This window comes from Paramormyrops kingsleyae, chromosome 3 (assembly GCF_048594095.1).
Source record: "Paramormyrops kingsleyae isolate MSU_618 chromosome 3, PKINGS_0.4, whole genome shotgun sequence".
NCBI lineage: Eukaryota > Metazoa > Chordata > Actinopteri > Osteoglossiformes > Mormyridae > Paramormyrops > Paramormyrops kingsleyae.
In genome coordinates, this window is record NC_132799.1 from 18831897 (window position 1) to 18849005 (window position 17109).

At 42.0% G+C, this 17109-nt stretch overlaps 1 protein-coding gene and 1 long non-coding RNA gene across 8 annotated transcripts in view; one reads left to right on the forward strand and one right to left on the reverse strand.

Annotated features, from left to right (window-relative positions):
- LOC111839381 (ubiquitin carboxyl-terminal hydrolase 54-like) overlaps positions 1-17109 on the forward strand; it is a 77876-nt gene that overhangs the window by 47004 nt on the left and 13763 nt on the right. For all 7 annotated transcript variants that reach the window (XM_023803263.2, XM_072709775.1, XM_023803279.2 and 4 more), the window contains 6 exons: positions 3070-3204; positions 3626-3739; positions 4951-5033; positions 5880-5985; positions 12756-12902; positions 13004-13153. In XM_023803263.2, the coding sequence (XP_023659031.2) occupies positions 3070-3204; positions 3626-3739; positions 4951-5033; positions 5880-5985; positions 12756-12902; positions 13004-13153 (735 nt within the window). The remainder of the gene's footprint in view (positions 1-3069; positions 3205-3625; positions 3740-4950; positions 5034-5879; positions 5986-12755; positions 12903-13003; positions 13154-17109) is intronic.
- On the reverse strand, positions 1742-17090 carry LOC140588197 (uncharacterized). The gene is made up of 2 exons (XR_011989513.1): positions 16827-17090; positions 1742-10385 (listed from the first exon to the last, which is right to left on the reverse strand). It is a non-coding gene; the product is annotated as an uncharacterized lncRNA (long non-coding RNA).

Consider the following 17109-nt stretch of genomic DNA (forward strand, 5'->3'; position numbering starts at 1 on the left):
GGGACAGCAAGCAGATGGAAGAGCCGCTAATTTGCTGGAAGAGGAGAATAATTAATATATCAGCTTTGGGATCTCCTCGTTTTTGGCTCGGCTGGCTCTTCCCAAGTCCAGTGCCATGCTGTGATCTACATGCTGTGTATTAACTGAGTAATCATTTCTGCCGCGTTACCAAACCCCCCTAGTCGGCAGCAGCTCCCGATCCAGAGGAGATAGTGGTGTTGAAGAGCTGACTGGTTCAGGACGACTTCCTGGTGTGAGCTCTTCCTGCTGCACTTAGAGGAGGATTGATAAGGGCTCCATAGGCAAGCATGTCGATGAAGAAGGAGAGTGTACAGGGGAAAAGGATGCCCAAGACACTGGCCAAATACCTTGGAGAGCTGTAGTATGTTATGTAACACATTTGTTTTGTAAACAGCCCTGATCTGGGGCAACTTGCGAGGCTTACAGTTTTACCCATAGCTCAGGTAGAATCGCGGGATTTCTCATGCCAGTGAGGCATGTCCTTTGCCTCCGACATATGTGAATTCCTGTGTGAAGTGTGCATTTTCGCACCCTCATGAAACTGAGCAGCGCGAAATGCATGAGTTAGAGTCTGGGCCTGGGACTCTGAGGCTACGTCCACACTAATACATGAATTTTTTTTATGGGAGTTTCCGAAAGAAAAGATCTGTGTCCATACTACCACTAGCATTGAAAAAAACTTTCATACTACTCTGAGTAAAACTTACCTGACGTAGGTATAAGAGTGGTTGTTAATAAACATATTGCTGACATTTTTCATTTGTACATTTAACCAAAGCTTTTTATAATATATTTTACTTGTTTGTTGTAGCTTGAGCATATCCTGTCATCTGCATGTTTTTTGTCCAACCAAAATTTCTTTAATAATAATTCTAGAAGTGGCAAATTATATATTTTTAATAATTTATTTTGACTTTAATTAGTAATACAGTTCAGTTTTATTAATATTTTCACTGTTGATTAATCTCACAGACATAACCATGTTTTTAAAGTAAATGCAGGTAAAAATGAAATTTTTCTATACATAAAAGGAACCATCACAGCAACGACACAGGGATCCAGAAATTTTGTCAGTACGCGTCTCACTCTCTTCCCCTCAGTTTCAGTGCACTCCAGTGTTTGATGGCTGGATGTCTTTATCATAAGCTAGAGCTGCACTAAAGCTTGGCTCAGGTACACTCTCATTTTGCACTCCACAATAGTTGTAAACAGCATACAATGTGCACAAAACACGATTTAGCTGCACACAAGTAAGCAAAACAACATATGCCTGGTAGCAAAAGTCCTGTATATCCTCAATGTTCACATATGGCTTTCTTCCATGAAAACAAAGGCAAAGCATTCTTCATTCCCGTGAAGAATAACCAATTAAGAGAAGAGACATCGAAACAAAGAGAGCTAATCAGGATAGGATCACGAGCTAAGTATGAACCAATTGGAGCTCACTGATGTAGGTGTAATCAATCTTTATATTTATGAGCGTCCACACTAATGCATTTACAGAAAGATTAATTGTCGGGGAAAAAACCCGTGGTACTGAGGACGGGAGGGTAAATCGGAAGAAAAATTTCACGTTGCTAAACGAAAATGTGTTAGTGCCCTGAGCTGGGGTCAGAGGGTTAAAGGATCTGTGTTTGTGAGTATATGTGTGGGTTGAGGTTCCAAAGGCTCTCCACAGCAGACAGCCCTGGGCACATGTTTGATAAAGCACAAAACACTGTAACAATTTTATTAATTTTACTTCGACATGCCAAAACATTACAGATAAAAACTCACTAGGTAGTACAGGATGTTTGTAACATTTTATCATCAATTATGTCACTTTTATATCCCTATTTTGGAAGGTACTTATGTATTAGTGTAGACCAGATAACTGCTTTTGATGCAGTCAGTAATCGCTGTCATATTTTTGACTGACTTAGCATAGTATTCCCAAAAAATAAATTGCAGTTTGAAATATATTTACTGTTTTTAGAAAATCAAATTTGTGTGGCTCTAACCTCCCTGATAGAAGAAAATGCACAGAACACACAACGTACCACTTCCTGACAGTATTGTCATTGAACTTCTTTTAATTGATGGCTTTTAGCCAAACTTTCCGTCACCTTTCCATTATTTGTTTTTTTTTTTTTGTCTTGATTTATAAAAACCAAAGATATACAAAATAAACTTAGATTTTGTTTTTTTCTTGCTGCTGTTACTATAGCCAAACATACAGCAGCCCGTAGTCATGATTGTTTAACTCTTTCCCTGGTAAGATGGCCACCGCCTCGTTTTATTTCTGCATACTTTCACAATAACGTCAGCTTAATACAATATGTTGGGCTATTCATTTTTCCGTGATGCTTACGTCTTGTTTATTTGAATGTAGTCACGGGTGAGACCAACTGCAGCAGAACTGTTCTTTTCTTCCTGTCCTCCGGGGAGGGGGAGGGGGGCTCTTTTCAAATGTTCTCATTTTTTGTGGACTGTTTTGGAAACTGCCTCCTGCCTTGACTTCTCATCAAAGTTTAGATTCAGTTGTCCTAGAGCTGAGGTTCTGTGCATGTCTGTGAACAGAACCTGGCACAAAGCTCAAAGTGGTTTCTGGGATTTTCCACAGGGAGTTCCCCTCTGCTGTCCTTCTCTGGGGAGAGATAGCTCATTGGCTTGCCAACCGATGTAAAGATTACAGGAGTTTACAGGAGGTGGTGCTGTATGTGTTTGAATAACTAGAAGGAAGTCCATATGTCACTTACCCAGACTGATAACAGAAATGATACTATGTTGTTGGTGCAGCAGTAAGCTTCTTCAGAATGGTGAGAGAGTGAAAAAGCTGTGAATAACTCCCCTCATTCTCTAAAGGGTTGGCTTCCTGTCGGAAAGCAAGGTAACCAGGCATGGATGTCTTACTGTGAGTTGGTGGCGTGTCCTTATGGAGCTCCAAGCCACCACCAGCAGTCCTGGCCTGTGCTTACCACTTCCCCCCTGATTTTCATGCGGGAACTTACTGTATGAATTCCTATGAGCAGTCAGATTGCTGACTCTGTTTTGATGTATGGCTTGCAGAGCATCTTTGCACAGTTTCAGTACAGTAGCGAGAAGGTACTGCCATCTGATGCCCTGCGCAGCGCCCTGGCCAAGACCTTCCAGGACGAGCAGCGCTTCCAGCTGGGGATCATGGATGACGCAGCCGAATGCTTTGTGAGTCCCCCCCACCACCCCGGTTACACAACCCACAGCGGAGATGACAGCATACCTTTTGCAGGAATATTATTTTTTGTAGTTACTTAACACCATTAGTGTAACTTGAGTGTTTATGGAGTTCTGGCTCAATAGAATGCCCACTATGTGTCTGCCCTCTCTGTGTCGGCCCATATCTGAGTCCCAGTGATCTGAGCATGGCCATGTTTGCGCCTCCGTGTTTATTGAGACCCAGTGTGTCAATAAGTGGCTTTGAAAGGCTATTTGCTAAAGCATGCTTGGTACTGCCTGCCAAGAGCCTTGTTCAGAATCCCCCAGATTTGCAGCTAGTCTGTTCAGACTGTGTCTCTCACATTCAAGGACCAATGTGTCTTTTGTGTCGCTAACATGAACATATCTGCTCGTGGTGTCTGCCTGGCAGGAGAACCTTCTGATGCGGATTCACTTCCACATCGCAGATGAGACCAAGGAAGACATCTGCACTGCCAAACACTGCATTCCACACCAGAAGTTCGCCATGACGCTTTTTGAGCAGGTGGGTGCGATCTCTCCACCCATATTGGCTGCTGTGAGATGCAGGGTCTCTGCTAAAGGTTCCGGCTCCTCCCTCTCAAACCATTTCAGAGCAGTGGTCGTCAATATCTCAGCCACAACTGACTACAGCCCACAGACAGCTAATTCAATTCAATTCAATTCAATTCTTTATTGTCATGTGTACAAGTACAAGTACCTTGTACAATGAAATGCTTACTTGCATGAGCTCCTGCAGACAGTGAACATAGACAGCAAGACAGACAACAGGATGACAAGAGATGACATGAATGATAAAGTGAATTTTAAATAAGTAGAATAAATAAGACCAAAAGACAGAGAGAAGTATATGTATGGGTAGCAGTGGAGGTGACACAGGTTACTGATTGTTCATGAGTCTGATTGCAGTTGGGTAGAAACTGTTCCTAAACCTGGAGGTACGCGTCCAAATGGACTTCAGTCGCTTCCCAGATGGTAGGAGGGTGAAAAGTGACAGTGCAGGGTGGCTGGGGTCTTGCCTGATACGGTTCACTTCCCTGAGACAGCGTGTAGTGTGGATGTCGCGGATCGCAGGGAGCTGTGTGCCCGTGATCTTCTGTGCTGAGTGCACCACACGCTGCAGAGCTCTATGGTCCTGAACTGAGCAGCTGCTGTACCAGGATGTGATGCATCCTGTCAGGATGGATTCCACAGTACACCTGTAGAATCTGCACAGGGTTACGGGGGACATCCGGGCTTTCCTCAGTCTCCTGAGGAAGTAGAGGCGTTGTTGTGCTCTCTTCACTATTGCCGCCGGGTGACTTGACCATTTGAGGTCATCAGTGAGGGTGACTCCGAGGAGCCTAAAGCTGCTGACCTGCTCCACAGCCTCACCTCCGATGTAGATGGGGCTGTGCTCTGTTGCCTGTTTGCGGAAATCCACAATCATCTCCTTAGTTTTCTTGACGTTGAGGGAGAGGTTGTTGTTCTGACACCAATCTTCCAGGTGTCTGACCTCCTCCCTATAGGCCGTCTCATTGTCCTCGCTGATCAGACCTATTACGGTGGTATCGTCAGCAAACTTAAAGATGGAGTTGGAGCTGTACTTAGCTACACAGTCATGGGTGTAGAGAGAGTAAATATGTCATGGTGCGCTAACATTAAAGGATAATCATCAGTGTGCAATCCATGGCCAGACAGTAGTTCCTCATCTTGTTTCCAAATCTCCTTTTTCAGTGTGTCTGCAACAGCTGTGGAGCCACCTCAGACCCACTGCCGTTTATCCAGATGGTTCATTATATATCCAGCACTTCTCTCTGGTGAGCTACTAGTTGGGGCGTCCACTGCAGGGCAGGGAGGGAGGTGGCATACAGGTGGAAGGTGTACATCTGTCGAGAATATGTGCTGCAGAGCAAGAGGCTTGAATCACTCAGCAGGGGTGAAGGTTCGGCGACCCGCTTCAGGATGCTCATCTGCTGTACCCTTAGCTATTAGGAATATTTTTTTCAGATGGACACCAGGATTTTGACCCGCCTGGCCTCATGTCGGGTGGTGGTATTGTCCATTCCTCTTCCTGACCTCCAGCCCAGTGCTCTGTAGGACTTTAACAAACATTTCCTATAAGCAATCTTAGATACACGACGAGTTGGGATACTGAGCGGGGCTGTCTGAGATGCCCCTGCCGGGGGGAGGGGGTCCCGGGCTGAGCTATGTGCTGCTCCTGCCCATCTCCAGCATTTGTCCTCAGGGGAACCTGTGGCCCTCTAAGCCCTGATCCTACAGCAGTACCAGGTCCCGTTTGGCCCCTGATGTGAACTGCCCACTTGTTCACATCACTGTGCTTTTCTAGGTGGAGCAAAGCTCTTGGTGTCCCACCGCATGCTGTAAATGTATGACACTAGCAAGTCACCTGCTCTGTGCTATCTCGTGCGACAGGTGACACTGGTACAAGCAACACACATGGGGAAGATGAGCACCCTGCTACCCCACGGCATTCACAAAATTTCCATCCTGTGCTAATGGAAGTCCGTGGCATATCATTCAGCCCAAACAAATGTGTGGTTGTTTCCTAGGCTAGTTAAATGTAATAATTGAGCTGCATTCTCTAAATTGAGCTGCCTGCTGCTAAACACACTGCCCTCTCACTGTCCCCCCATACTCCACAGTAACCAGGCTGTGCACATGCTGGAGTCCCGGGAGAAGCCCACGCCAGGCATGTTCGGGGAGTTGCTCCGCAATGCCAGCACCATGGGTGACCTGCGTAACTGTCCGGTAAGCCCTACCCTGCACTGCCTTGCTAGCGTCTCGTCTGAGTACCTTATCAACACAGTCTGCTTGATAAGCCCTGCTCCGCCACGCTTCACGTCCGCTCTGTCTGGTCGTACCACAGCCTGGTAAGCCCCACCCTGCTCTGCCTTGCTTGCGTCTTGTCTGAGTACCTCAGCTCTACACGTAGAGCCATGGGTGCACAGTACTGTGCAAAAGTCTTAGGTAGTCAAAATTAATGTTCAAAGCTATTTATCTGGGTAGTACGTGCCCATTTGCTCATAACAAATAACACAATTTAAAATTAGAAAACATGCAGATTAAGAGTAACACAATAAAAGCTACTAGGAATTTATTCTGTTCTCCAAAATGTTACCGACATCTTGTTGGATGGCTAAAAGAACAATGTTTCAGTTCGCTAACCTCTGCAGGGGCACGTCAGCCATTCCATGTATTTGTTTAATTTCAGCAGCAGCCCATTTAATTAGTTAATTTAATTAGTCAAAAAAAGTCAATAAAATATTGATTAGTTGTGGGACATCTGCTAGTGGTTGAGTCCAAAAACTCATGGGTATATTGGAAGGTTGCTGCAAATTTAGGGGTGATTTTAGCAGAAGTTTTGAAATGGCTAAGCTAACACACTTTGACAGGCATGACATAGTTTTACTCCAACATTAAGATTATTTAAACATCATAAGAAGAACATAAGAACATAAGAAATTTACAAATGAGAGGAGGCCATTCGGCCCATCAAGCTCGTTTGGGGAGAACTTAACTAATAGCTTAGAGTTGTTAAAATCTTATCTATCTTATTTAAAGGAACCCATGGTTTTAGGTTCCGCTACACTAGCAGGAAGACTATTCCATACTCTAACTACACGCTGTGTAAAGAAGTGCTTCCTCAAATTTGTTTTAAAATGTTCTCCCGCTAATTTCCACTTATGGCCACGAGTTCTAGTATTTAGACTAATATTGAAATAGTCATTTGGCTGAACAGCATCCAGACCCGTTAGAATCTTATAGACCTGAATCATATCCCCCCTTAGTCTCCTTTGCTCAAGGTTAAACAGATTCAGTTCCGCTAACCTCTCCTCATAAGACATTCCTCTAAGACCAGGAATCATTCTCGTAGCTCTTCGTTGCACCTTTTCTAAGGCACCAATGTCCTTCTTGAGGTATGGTGACCAAACCTGCACACAGTATTCTAGGTGGGGTCTTACCAAGGAATTATATAAATGTAACATCACCTCCCTCGACTTAAAGTCCACACACCTAGAGATATAACCCAACATTCTGTTCGCCTTTTTTATTGCTTCCCCACACTGGCGAGAGTGGGACATGGAAGCATCAACATACATACCGAGATCTTTCTCGTAATCAGCTACCTTTATTTCAGTGGAACCTATAAAATATCTGTACTTTATATTTCTGCTCCCTGCATGGATTACCTTACATTTATCTGTGTTAAATTTCATCTGCCAAGTATCAGCCCATTCGCTAATTAAATCCAGATCCCGTTGAAGCCTCTCTGCTGCTAGATCAGTATCTGCTACACCGCCCACCTTGGTGTCGTCTGCAAATTTAACCAGTTTACTGTATGTATTTGTGTCAATATCATTAATGTAAATTAGGAACAATAGTGGTCCTAAAATTTAACCCTGCGGTACCCCACTATGAACGGAGGCCCACTGTGACATTGTGCCTCTAATAACTACTCGCTGCTTCCTGTCAGTTAGCCAGTTTTCGATCCAAGCTGCCACAGTTCCTAAAATCCCTGCAGCTTTAAGCTTTAGCAAGAGCCATTTGTGAGGGACAACATCAAAGGCCTTCAGGAAATCTAAGTAAATCACATCATAGGCCTTTTTGTGATTAATTTCACTTGTAGCTTCCTCAAAGAACTCAAGTAGATTCGTTAAGCAGGATCTACCTCTCCTAAATCCATGTTGGCTATCCTTTATAATGTTATTTGCATCTAGGTAATCTACCATTTTCACTTGAATTATAGCTTCCATTATTTTTCCAGTAATGCTAGTTAAACTGATTGGCCTATAGTTTGCTGGATTACTTCTATCCCCTTTTTTGAATATGGGTGTTATATTAGCATGCTTCCAATCTGATGGTACCACACCCGCAGATAATGATTTCTGGAATATTAAAGTTAAATGTTGGCTAATAATATCCCTCATCTCTTTTAAGACTATAGGTAAGATGTAGGGGTGCACCGATCGATCGGCGCACCGATCGATCGGCCTCGATCACGTTAATTTGAGGGGATCAGAAATCGACCATATTCCCATGAGATCCACCGATCTTAGTTATATGCTTTTAACTCTTTGGGGTCGAGTATGTCGTCGACGACATCGCGTACTTTTCGCGTCTATTTCAGTTTATAAATATCTCGCTGAAATCTTAATGTATAATCATGAAAAAAACGCTGGCTAAATCCGTAATCTGTCTTCTTTTCAAAACGTCCATTGTCGGAAGTATTAAAGTTTTAAAAATTAGGTTAAATCGGCAAAAAAGTAAACCATGTCATCTTACTTTGTTTTACCTACATCGGGGCGTGTAGTACCGCTCTCACCCGAAGATCGCTATTCACATTCTAAATAGCCGCATTAGCGCGTATTCAAATCGCATTCGCATGGTAATTTGATTAACAGCGCAACGGTGAAACGCGATCCAGATACATCCCCTTCAGCGCCATAAAAGGGGTTTGGGGACGTGGCCAGGTGACAATGGCTCATTCATACACATGAAAGTTGCTACATATTCAATGAAAGGAGCCAGAAATAGTTACATGAGTTAGGTTTTTCTTATTTATTTATCCAAATTAATGTTGCATCTACACCATTTAGTCATCTTCATGTAGCCAAGACTTTGGTGATCAGATATCTGGGATCAAAACAAACTGCCAGCATTGCTTACTATGTACTTTTATAATGTTTCTGCAAGTGTTCCAAACTGCATTTTGCAATGTCTATACTTTGATGTCAAATTTCAAACTTAACAAAAATCTGACATATTTACAATATATATTAAAATAAAGATGAGTGTAATGGCAAAACAAATATATAAGAAATAATTTATTTGCCATGAATTAAGTGTGATGAAATGTGTGATCATGCCCCAGTCAGTGAAAGTGTGTTTCCTACCCCTAGGCCCCAGAGGGTTAAATCAGCCTTTTCTCCCATTCCCGAGAGAGGTGCAGTGCAGGCTGCCTCCCTCCCTATTTTTTGGACAAGTGTGTCATAACAGCTATATATATATATATTTTTTACAAAATTAGAGAAATTAAAGTCTGGAAGAAAAAATATGATTTTGTAGTTCAAACAGCAATGCTCATTTATATGTTCGTTTATATTTGAGGACACTACCTCATGTTTTGTGAGTATTCATATCAATTTACTCAATAAAAATGGAAACATTGAAGTAACTGTCTTTTAGTTATGAAAGAAACAAGATCGGCAAAAAAAAATCGAGATCGGCAGGTAAGGTTGCCTAAGGATCGGTGATCGTTGATCGGCCAGAAAACTGCAATCGGTGCACCCCTAGTAAGATGCCATCAGGGCCCTGCGATTTATTTATTTTGAGTTTAGCTAGGCTTAAACAATGGGCAACAATGAGACGACCCCCAAAACAGGAATGGTTTAACAGGTGGAGGCCACTGACATTTTTCCCTCTTCATCACTAGTATTACATTTGGATACGGTCAGTTTCCCTACTGGTAGCATGAGGCGATACCTGGATCCTACAGAGGTTGCACAGGTAGTCCAACTCCTCCAGGATGGTGCATCAATACGTGCCATTGCCAGAAGGGTTGCTGTGTCTCCCAGCAGTCTCAAGGGCATAGAGGTGATTCCAGGAGACCTTAACCCATCAGCAGGACCGGTATCTGCTTCTTTGTGCAAGGAAGAACAGGATGAGCACTGCCAGAGCCCTACAAAATGACTTCCAGCAGGCCACTGACTTCATCAGGGTGGCCTATGGCCTGATGTCCTCTACTGGGCTCTGTGGTCTGTGGGGCTTGATTGGCATTTGCCATAGAATACCAGAATTGGCAGGTCTGCCACTGGCACCGTGTGCTTTTCACAGATGAATGCAGATTCACCCTAAGCACATATGGCAGACGTGAAAGGGTCTGCAGAAGCTGCGGAGAACGTTATGCTGCCTGTAACATTGTTCAGCATGACTGGTTTGGTGGGGGGTCAGTGATGGTCTGGGGTGGCATATCCATGGAGGGATGTACAGACCTCTACAGGCTAGACAACGGCACCTTGACTGCCATTAGGTATCGGGATGAAATCCTTGGACCCACTGTCAGTCCCAGCGCTGGTGCAGTGGGTCCTGAGCTCCTCCTGGTGCACGACAATGCCTGGCATCATGTAACGAGAGTATGCAGGAAGTTCCTGGAGGATGAAGGAATTGATATCAGGCATGCATACAAGCACATGGGGCCATACAATCTACTGAGTACAATTTCTAGTTGCTGCAATGAAATTTTGGCAAAATGGACTAGCCTGCCGCATCATTTTTTTCACTTTTATTTTTGGGGTGTCTGAATTCAGTCCTCTGTAGATAGTTGATAATTTCCATTTCCATCAAACGATGGTGCACCCATTCGTCCCTAACATATTGCCCAGTCCATATCCGTATAGATATCTAGCATGATTTTTTTCCACATTGAGATCTGATGTGTTTTTCGAAGTGTTCCTTTAATTTTTTTGAGCAGTGAATATTAGATCATCTATAAAAGGAATAATAATTAAAATTGCAAAGCTAGCTAAGCATTTTTTTTTGTATGAAGGAGTGAAACTGTTTTAGCAAAACTTAAACTTCCTGCGCTATAATGTCTACAGAATTGAAAGTAAGAAATAGCCTGATTTAAATCTAGCTTACTAGCAATGTGAGAATTGTATGTGCATGACAGGCGATGTTGGTATTAATATCACACATCCTCCAGCCCTATATTATACTACAGACATTTTTTGAATTCAGTACAAAATACCCAGCCTGGCATTGTGATGTCATTCGGTGCTGGTACCAGTACCAGGAGTTTTTACACCAGTGTAAAACCAACATTTCTTGGTTGAAGATTTTAAGAAATTAACCTGGTGCGTTGGAAAAACATCCTTTGTTTTGGGTCCTGCCGACAAACCGGTTCAGTTAGATTTGAAGGATCCTCCCACTTGAGCAGTTTTTTTGGGGGGGGAGACCTGGCTTCCTGGCCAAACCCTCCCTGTGCCAGAGGGGGGTCTCTGTGAGCAACTCTACCAGCAATGTCAAACCCGTTCCCTGGAACAAGCAGTGAGGCAATGAGAGGAAAAAACCCAATAAGAGCAACAAATAAACAAACTGTCAGTGTTTTGTAGTGTTACAGCCCATGACAAAAAGAGTGTATTTTTGTATGATCTATTTATTTAAAATAGATTTCTGTTGGTAGTCCATTTTTCTTTTTTATGTTCTTAGCCTGTTTAAGGCGAATCCTAAGTTAATAATAAGCAAAGTGGAGTCTTCAGGTAATGAAATAATAACGTGAATTATATTGTAATAATTATCTTCAGTGCCCTCCGTAAAGTGTGGGACAAAGACACATTTGTCTGTGTTGATGGTAAAGAAAAATCCCCAAATGGCTGTCCAGCAGATCAGAAACAGTCTTCATGAGGCAGGTGTCTTTGTCAGAAACTACTATCCGCAGAAGACTTCATGAACAGAAATGCAGACGCTTCACTGCAACATGCAAACCACTAGTTAACCACAAAAACAGAATGACCAAATTAAAGTTTGGGGAAAAAGTACTTAAAGCAGCCTGCCGAATTCTGGAAAATGGTCTTATGGACAGCAGTCGCACAATGAATTCTGAGGTGTATAGAAACATCTTATCTGCTCAAATTGCCATAAATGCCTCCAAATTCTATGGGCAACACTTCATTCTGCAGCCTGATAATGATCACAAACATACTGCTAAGGCAACAGTGGAGTTTTTCAAAGCTAAAAAAATGGACATTTCTTGAATGGACAAACCAGTCACTCAGTTTAAATCCAACTGAGAATGCCTTACATATGCTGAAGAGGAAGCTTAAAGGGACAAGCCCCCTAAACAAGCTGGAGCTGAATTAGAGATACTCAGCACCTGGTGATGACTAAGAATTGTGAACTTCATGCAGTCATTGCATGCAAGGGATATGCAACAAAGTACTGAACAGGTCTGCTTTAATATATCTACTATTGCTCTGTCCCAAGCACTATGGTGCCCTGAAATGAGGGGGACTATGTATAAAAAGTGCTGTAGTTTCTACATGGTGAAACGTGCTAAATGTATGCAAATAACTTTAAATTAAAGTCTGCAATGTGCAGTTTTATCAGGTCTGAAATGTTTGTTTTGATATTTTAAACTGTGGAGCAGAGGGGTAAATCAAGGAAAAATGTGTCTTTGTCCAAACATTATGGAAGGCACTGTATATTGACTGATGGAAAAAAAATTATTGTGATAAACAATTTTGCTATATTGCTCAGACCAATTTTCAATGAATGAGCAGTGGCAACATGAGCATGCTTGGGGGTGGTGTAGGTTACCATACAGTAGGTTAGAGAAGATGGGGAGGAGCCAGACCTTCTGGTCCTCAGTCAAAGGGGCCAGGTCCCTTTGGGTCTGTTGTTTGGTGTGCAATTTGTGGGCCACAAAGCAGGAGTTAGAATATTATGTCTAGCTGTGCTGTAAGAATATTTCACTGCTGAGGAAGCTGATCCTTCCCTCCCACCCTGATTCATTGTCACAGAGTAACTGTGGAGAGACGCCGCAGATCAGACGGGTGCTCATGAACTCCCCCGAGATCATCACCATCGGCCTGGTGTGGGACTCTGACCACTCAGACCTGGCTGAGGATGTGATCCACAGCCTGGGGACCTGCCTCCGCCTGGGAGATGTAAGAAACAGGCAGAGCTGGGGTCCACATCAGGCCCGGATGGACATTTTGGTCAATGCCCAGCACTCAGACTGACAATGCCTTTGTCACTGCCCCTCCAGCTTTTCTTCAGGGTGACAGAAGACAAAGCCAGACAGGCAGAGCTCTACCTGGTGGGCATGGTCTGCTACTACGGCAAACACTACTCCACCTTTTTCTTCCAGACCAAAATCCGCAAATGGATGTACTTTGATGACGCACATGTAAAGGAGGTAAGGTGACCTCCTCCAGTCCTAACCTCCCCTGTCTATATTTTGGCTGTCTGGATTATTGTTGCACGGGGCACCTCTCTGTAGTGCATCCTGCAGGATAAAAGTGGTACTACATTTTTAACATCAAACAGAAAAGTAAATAATGGTGTTTTGTTATTCTGCTCAGAACTTATAAAGCATGTGGCTGGGAGGGCGTGGGGGGGTGTGCTGTTCCCAAGATAAAAATTGCCGGTGAAATCCAAAACAGTTTCCAGACTGTGCTTTTCAGGTTTTTTTTATTTTTATTTGTATTTTTTTTTCTAGTGTCCTTGCTGGCTAGTTTCAGCCAATTTGGTTAGCTCAGTTAATTTAAGAATTTACATAATTTTACATCACTTCATTTGAATTGAATTTTTGGTCAGAATCTGATAATGAATGAGTGATTAAAGGCTAATTAAGAGTTCTTGTTATGCAGAAATATCTCTTTATTTAGTTTATGTCATGCTATAAGGAGTTATTTACTGTCACACTAGCAAAAGAAAATGATAAATTAAAACTTTAGAACCATGCCTCCACGGTGTCAGTTACAGTTGTATGCATGTTATGTTATATTTACAAGGAACATACAAAATATGGCAAACACAGGATAAATTGTGTTTCCTGTGGTCTTGTATATTGGGCTTATTATTGGGCCTGATTGCTTAATTTTACTTTGCATAGTGGGCTTATTTTTTCAGGGATGAGGTTGGTTGTTTGTTTTGTGAGACTTGATTTTGATGTAAATGTTTTTCCAAAGACAAAGGACTTAAATAGCCCTAACAAAAATCCTAACTAAAACAATAGTGGTCCATTGCACTACTGTGTTTTACAACTCACTATTGTTTTTGTTAGGATTTTTCTCTTTTATTATTAGTATTCTTCTTCCCTAAAATGAAAGGGGCAGCCTAAACTGTAAGACCTAGACTGAACAGGTTTTTTTTTACTCATCCTAGGATCAACATACTATAGGAGGGTACTGGGGAAGGACCCTCCAAATTTGGTACCGATCGGTCAATAGGGGGCAGTGCAGCAATTGAACATGTGTCTGTAAACCTGCAAAACCAGTACAACTGAGATTTTCATCATTTCTCTTTGCATAACATATAAATGGTCAAAATCCTTTTTACTTTCAGTTCTGTGACTCATGCCAAATCAAAATATATTTACTGTTCAGTGACAGTAATTTGCATTTCCCAGTGATTTCTGTAAATATGAAAAAACATATTTCTATTAATCCAATATTCTCCACCCCATCTAGACCATTCTGGTAGCATTCAAATCAGCAATAAATAAATAAAGAAAGATTAATCTTCATGTATGGCCACCAGCCACACCCAAACTATACCTGTCTCATGCCCCTTTCTATCAGACAGCTATATCTCAGGCATGCTTCAGCGAATCCTCACCCAATTTCATGATGTACTATAGTAGGGGACTATGGATTGACCCTCCAACTTTGGTGGTCAATAGGGGGCACTCTGGCCACTATTCATATATGTCATATATGACTCACCTTGGGTAATTCACCTTAAATTCAATTTAATTTCTTAAAACCTTCAACCAGTTGTCACCTTTAAGTTCAGCTGAGTCAATATTTTTAATTGCCTTTCCTTTTACTGCCGTTTGACATGTAGAAAACTATCAGACCTAATTTATGTATAAACATAGGCAGTATTCAGTATTTTACACGTTTTAATAAATTGGCCAGCAGGTGGTGACAGTGCTCCATAAATGCCATTCAATACCTTAAAGCCTTTTCCTTCAGATTGCATGCTTGTTTTACAGCTGTTTATGTGTATGCTGTATGATGTTTAAAATGATGCATCACAACTTACTCAGAATGTATCTGCTGTGTTCCATCTTTTCAGTGAAGTCCATCAAAATGTATAGATAGCAAAATTTCTGAGGATTGTGTTCAAATTTTATAGTTTTGATTTCTAGTGGTCACAGTATTTACTAGTATTATTAAATGTAAGACTGCAAATGCATACATAAGCTTCTTTTACTAATGAAAATAGTCAAACTGCAACACCGGGAACTGAATGCATATAGCAGGCTAGTATTTTAAGTTGCAGCTATATACTTCATGGTCAAATGTCATTACATTCCAATGGGTCTTTGTTTTAGATGTTGAACATGGCATTGAAATAATTGTCATTCATGTATTATTTCACGACCTGCTGGACCTGCAATGGTTGAAAATTACTCCCAGTTTTAAAGTCATACTCATCGTTGTTAAAAATCATAACAATAATACTGATCATCGTCATCTTTATTGTTATTGATGAGAGACAAACCAGAAAACACATACACATTTGAAAAATGGAACAAACTATACTTGTATTACACAAACATTGATGCTTATGTCATTGTCTGAGGGGGCTCCTGAAGTGTCATAGTCACAACAGTTGTGACAGCACAACTGACATAATATTCCACACAAGAAGCTAAAATCATGTCATGTCTGAATGAGCAGTTTACGAAAAGGACGAAGTATGATTGTGGTGCTGTTACATGGAGCGCCGCAGTTCATGCAGCCGGCGTAGACAAAGCTTAACCTGTACGATCTAGACCAGGGGTCTCCAACTCCGGTCCTGGAGAGCTACTATCCAGTAGGTTTTCTATCCTACCCGGCTTCTGATGAACCACACCAGTTCTCAGGTAAATACCAGGAGCAGGTGTGGCTCATCAGTAGCCAGGTAGGATAGAAAACCAACTGGATAGTAGCTCTCCAGGACCGGAGTTGGAGACCCCTGATCTAGACATACTACATTAGGTAGGACGGTGTCGAATTCTTCCCACCACTCAGACCTTCTGACCCAAACCAGAATTTCAGTGGGGAGAGGCGCTACACCCCAGGTTTTTACATCCTGTCCTATATCTCCTGACCCGTTAGGCTTAGACAGAAAATTCTCCATCCTGTTACAGCTGTATTTACTACTGTCTGACTTTTTAATACATTGGCCACCAGTGAGAGTCAGTACTTCATTTTCCATCAGTACTGCCATACCGATTCTGTGCCATGGATGGCATTCTGACCTTTTGGACCCCTCAGTCACTGCTTGCAGTTACTGGTTTAATTTAATAATTATTTATTGAAACTGCATGTGTACTTGAGTACAGGGTAGGTGCAAATGGATCAATTATAATTCTTGGTGTTGGCATCATTATTTACGTTAATTAAATGTCATTACTTGCACCAATTTCATTGTTGGGACTCCGAACAGAGGTTCAGGTTTGAATAGAGTTGGTGGACAAGACTCACAAGGTTTCAGTGCTGGCAGAGATCCTACCTTCCATATTGATTTGTGCATCATCACACAATCAACAGTTATAGTCAAAACAACATGTGTGACCTCTATTACATGAAAATACTATAGACATTAATGGTAGATAATGCATACATTGTTTCAGGATTACTATAAAGTGATTGTTTTCTTGTTCACACTAAAGTTTGCATATTTAAATGCAAATAAAATTTAATATTAGACAGTGATGGATCAAGAGGAATGAAAAACTGATATCATCAGACATAAAGTTAACCACTGTTTTCATAAAAGCTGCGCTAACACAAGAATTAAACATAAACTCACTTTGATGCCGAAAGAATTCAATTTCTCCTTTCCCATGCATGTCATTTAAGTAATTTCCTTACCCTCAGATGAGATATACTGACAGAGGAGGTTTACTCAGAGGTGAGTTCATTTTGTAAAAACAGGGGCCCAGTGGAGGTGGCTGTGTTCTGCTGTCCCTTGTTGTAGCCAGGGGGTTGTTCCAAGTGTGGTTTTGCTGAGAAAAAAAGCCCCTCTAAACTCCGGATCTGGTTCGGTGTGCAGAGAGCAGTGCTTTGTTTTTCACCAGCCCATCAAAGGCAGCATGTGAGAGCAAAGGCCTCTACTAAAGGAAATGGGAAAACAAGGAAATCCCTCCATTGTTTG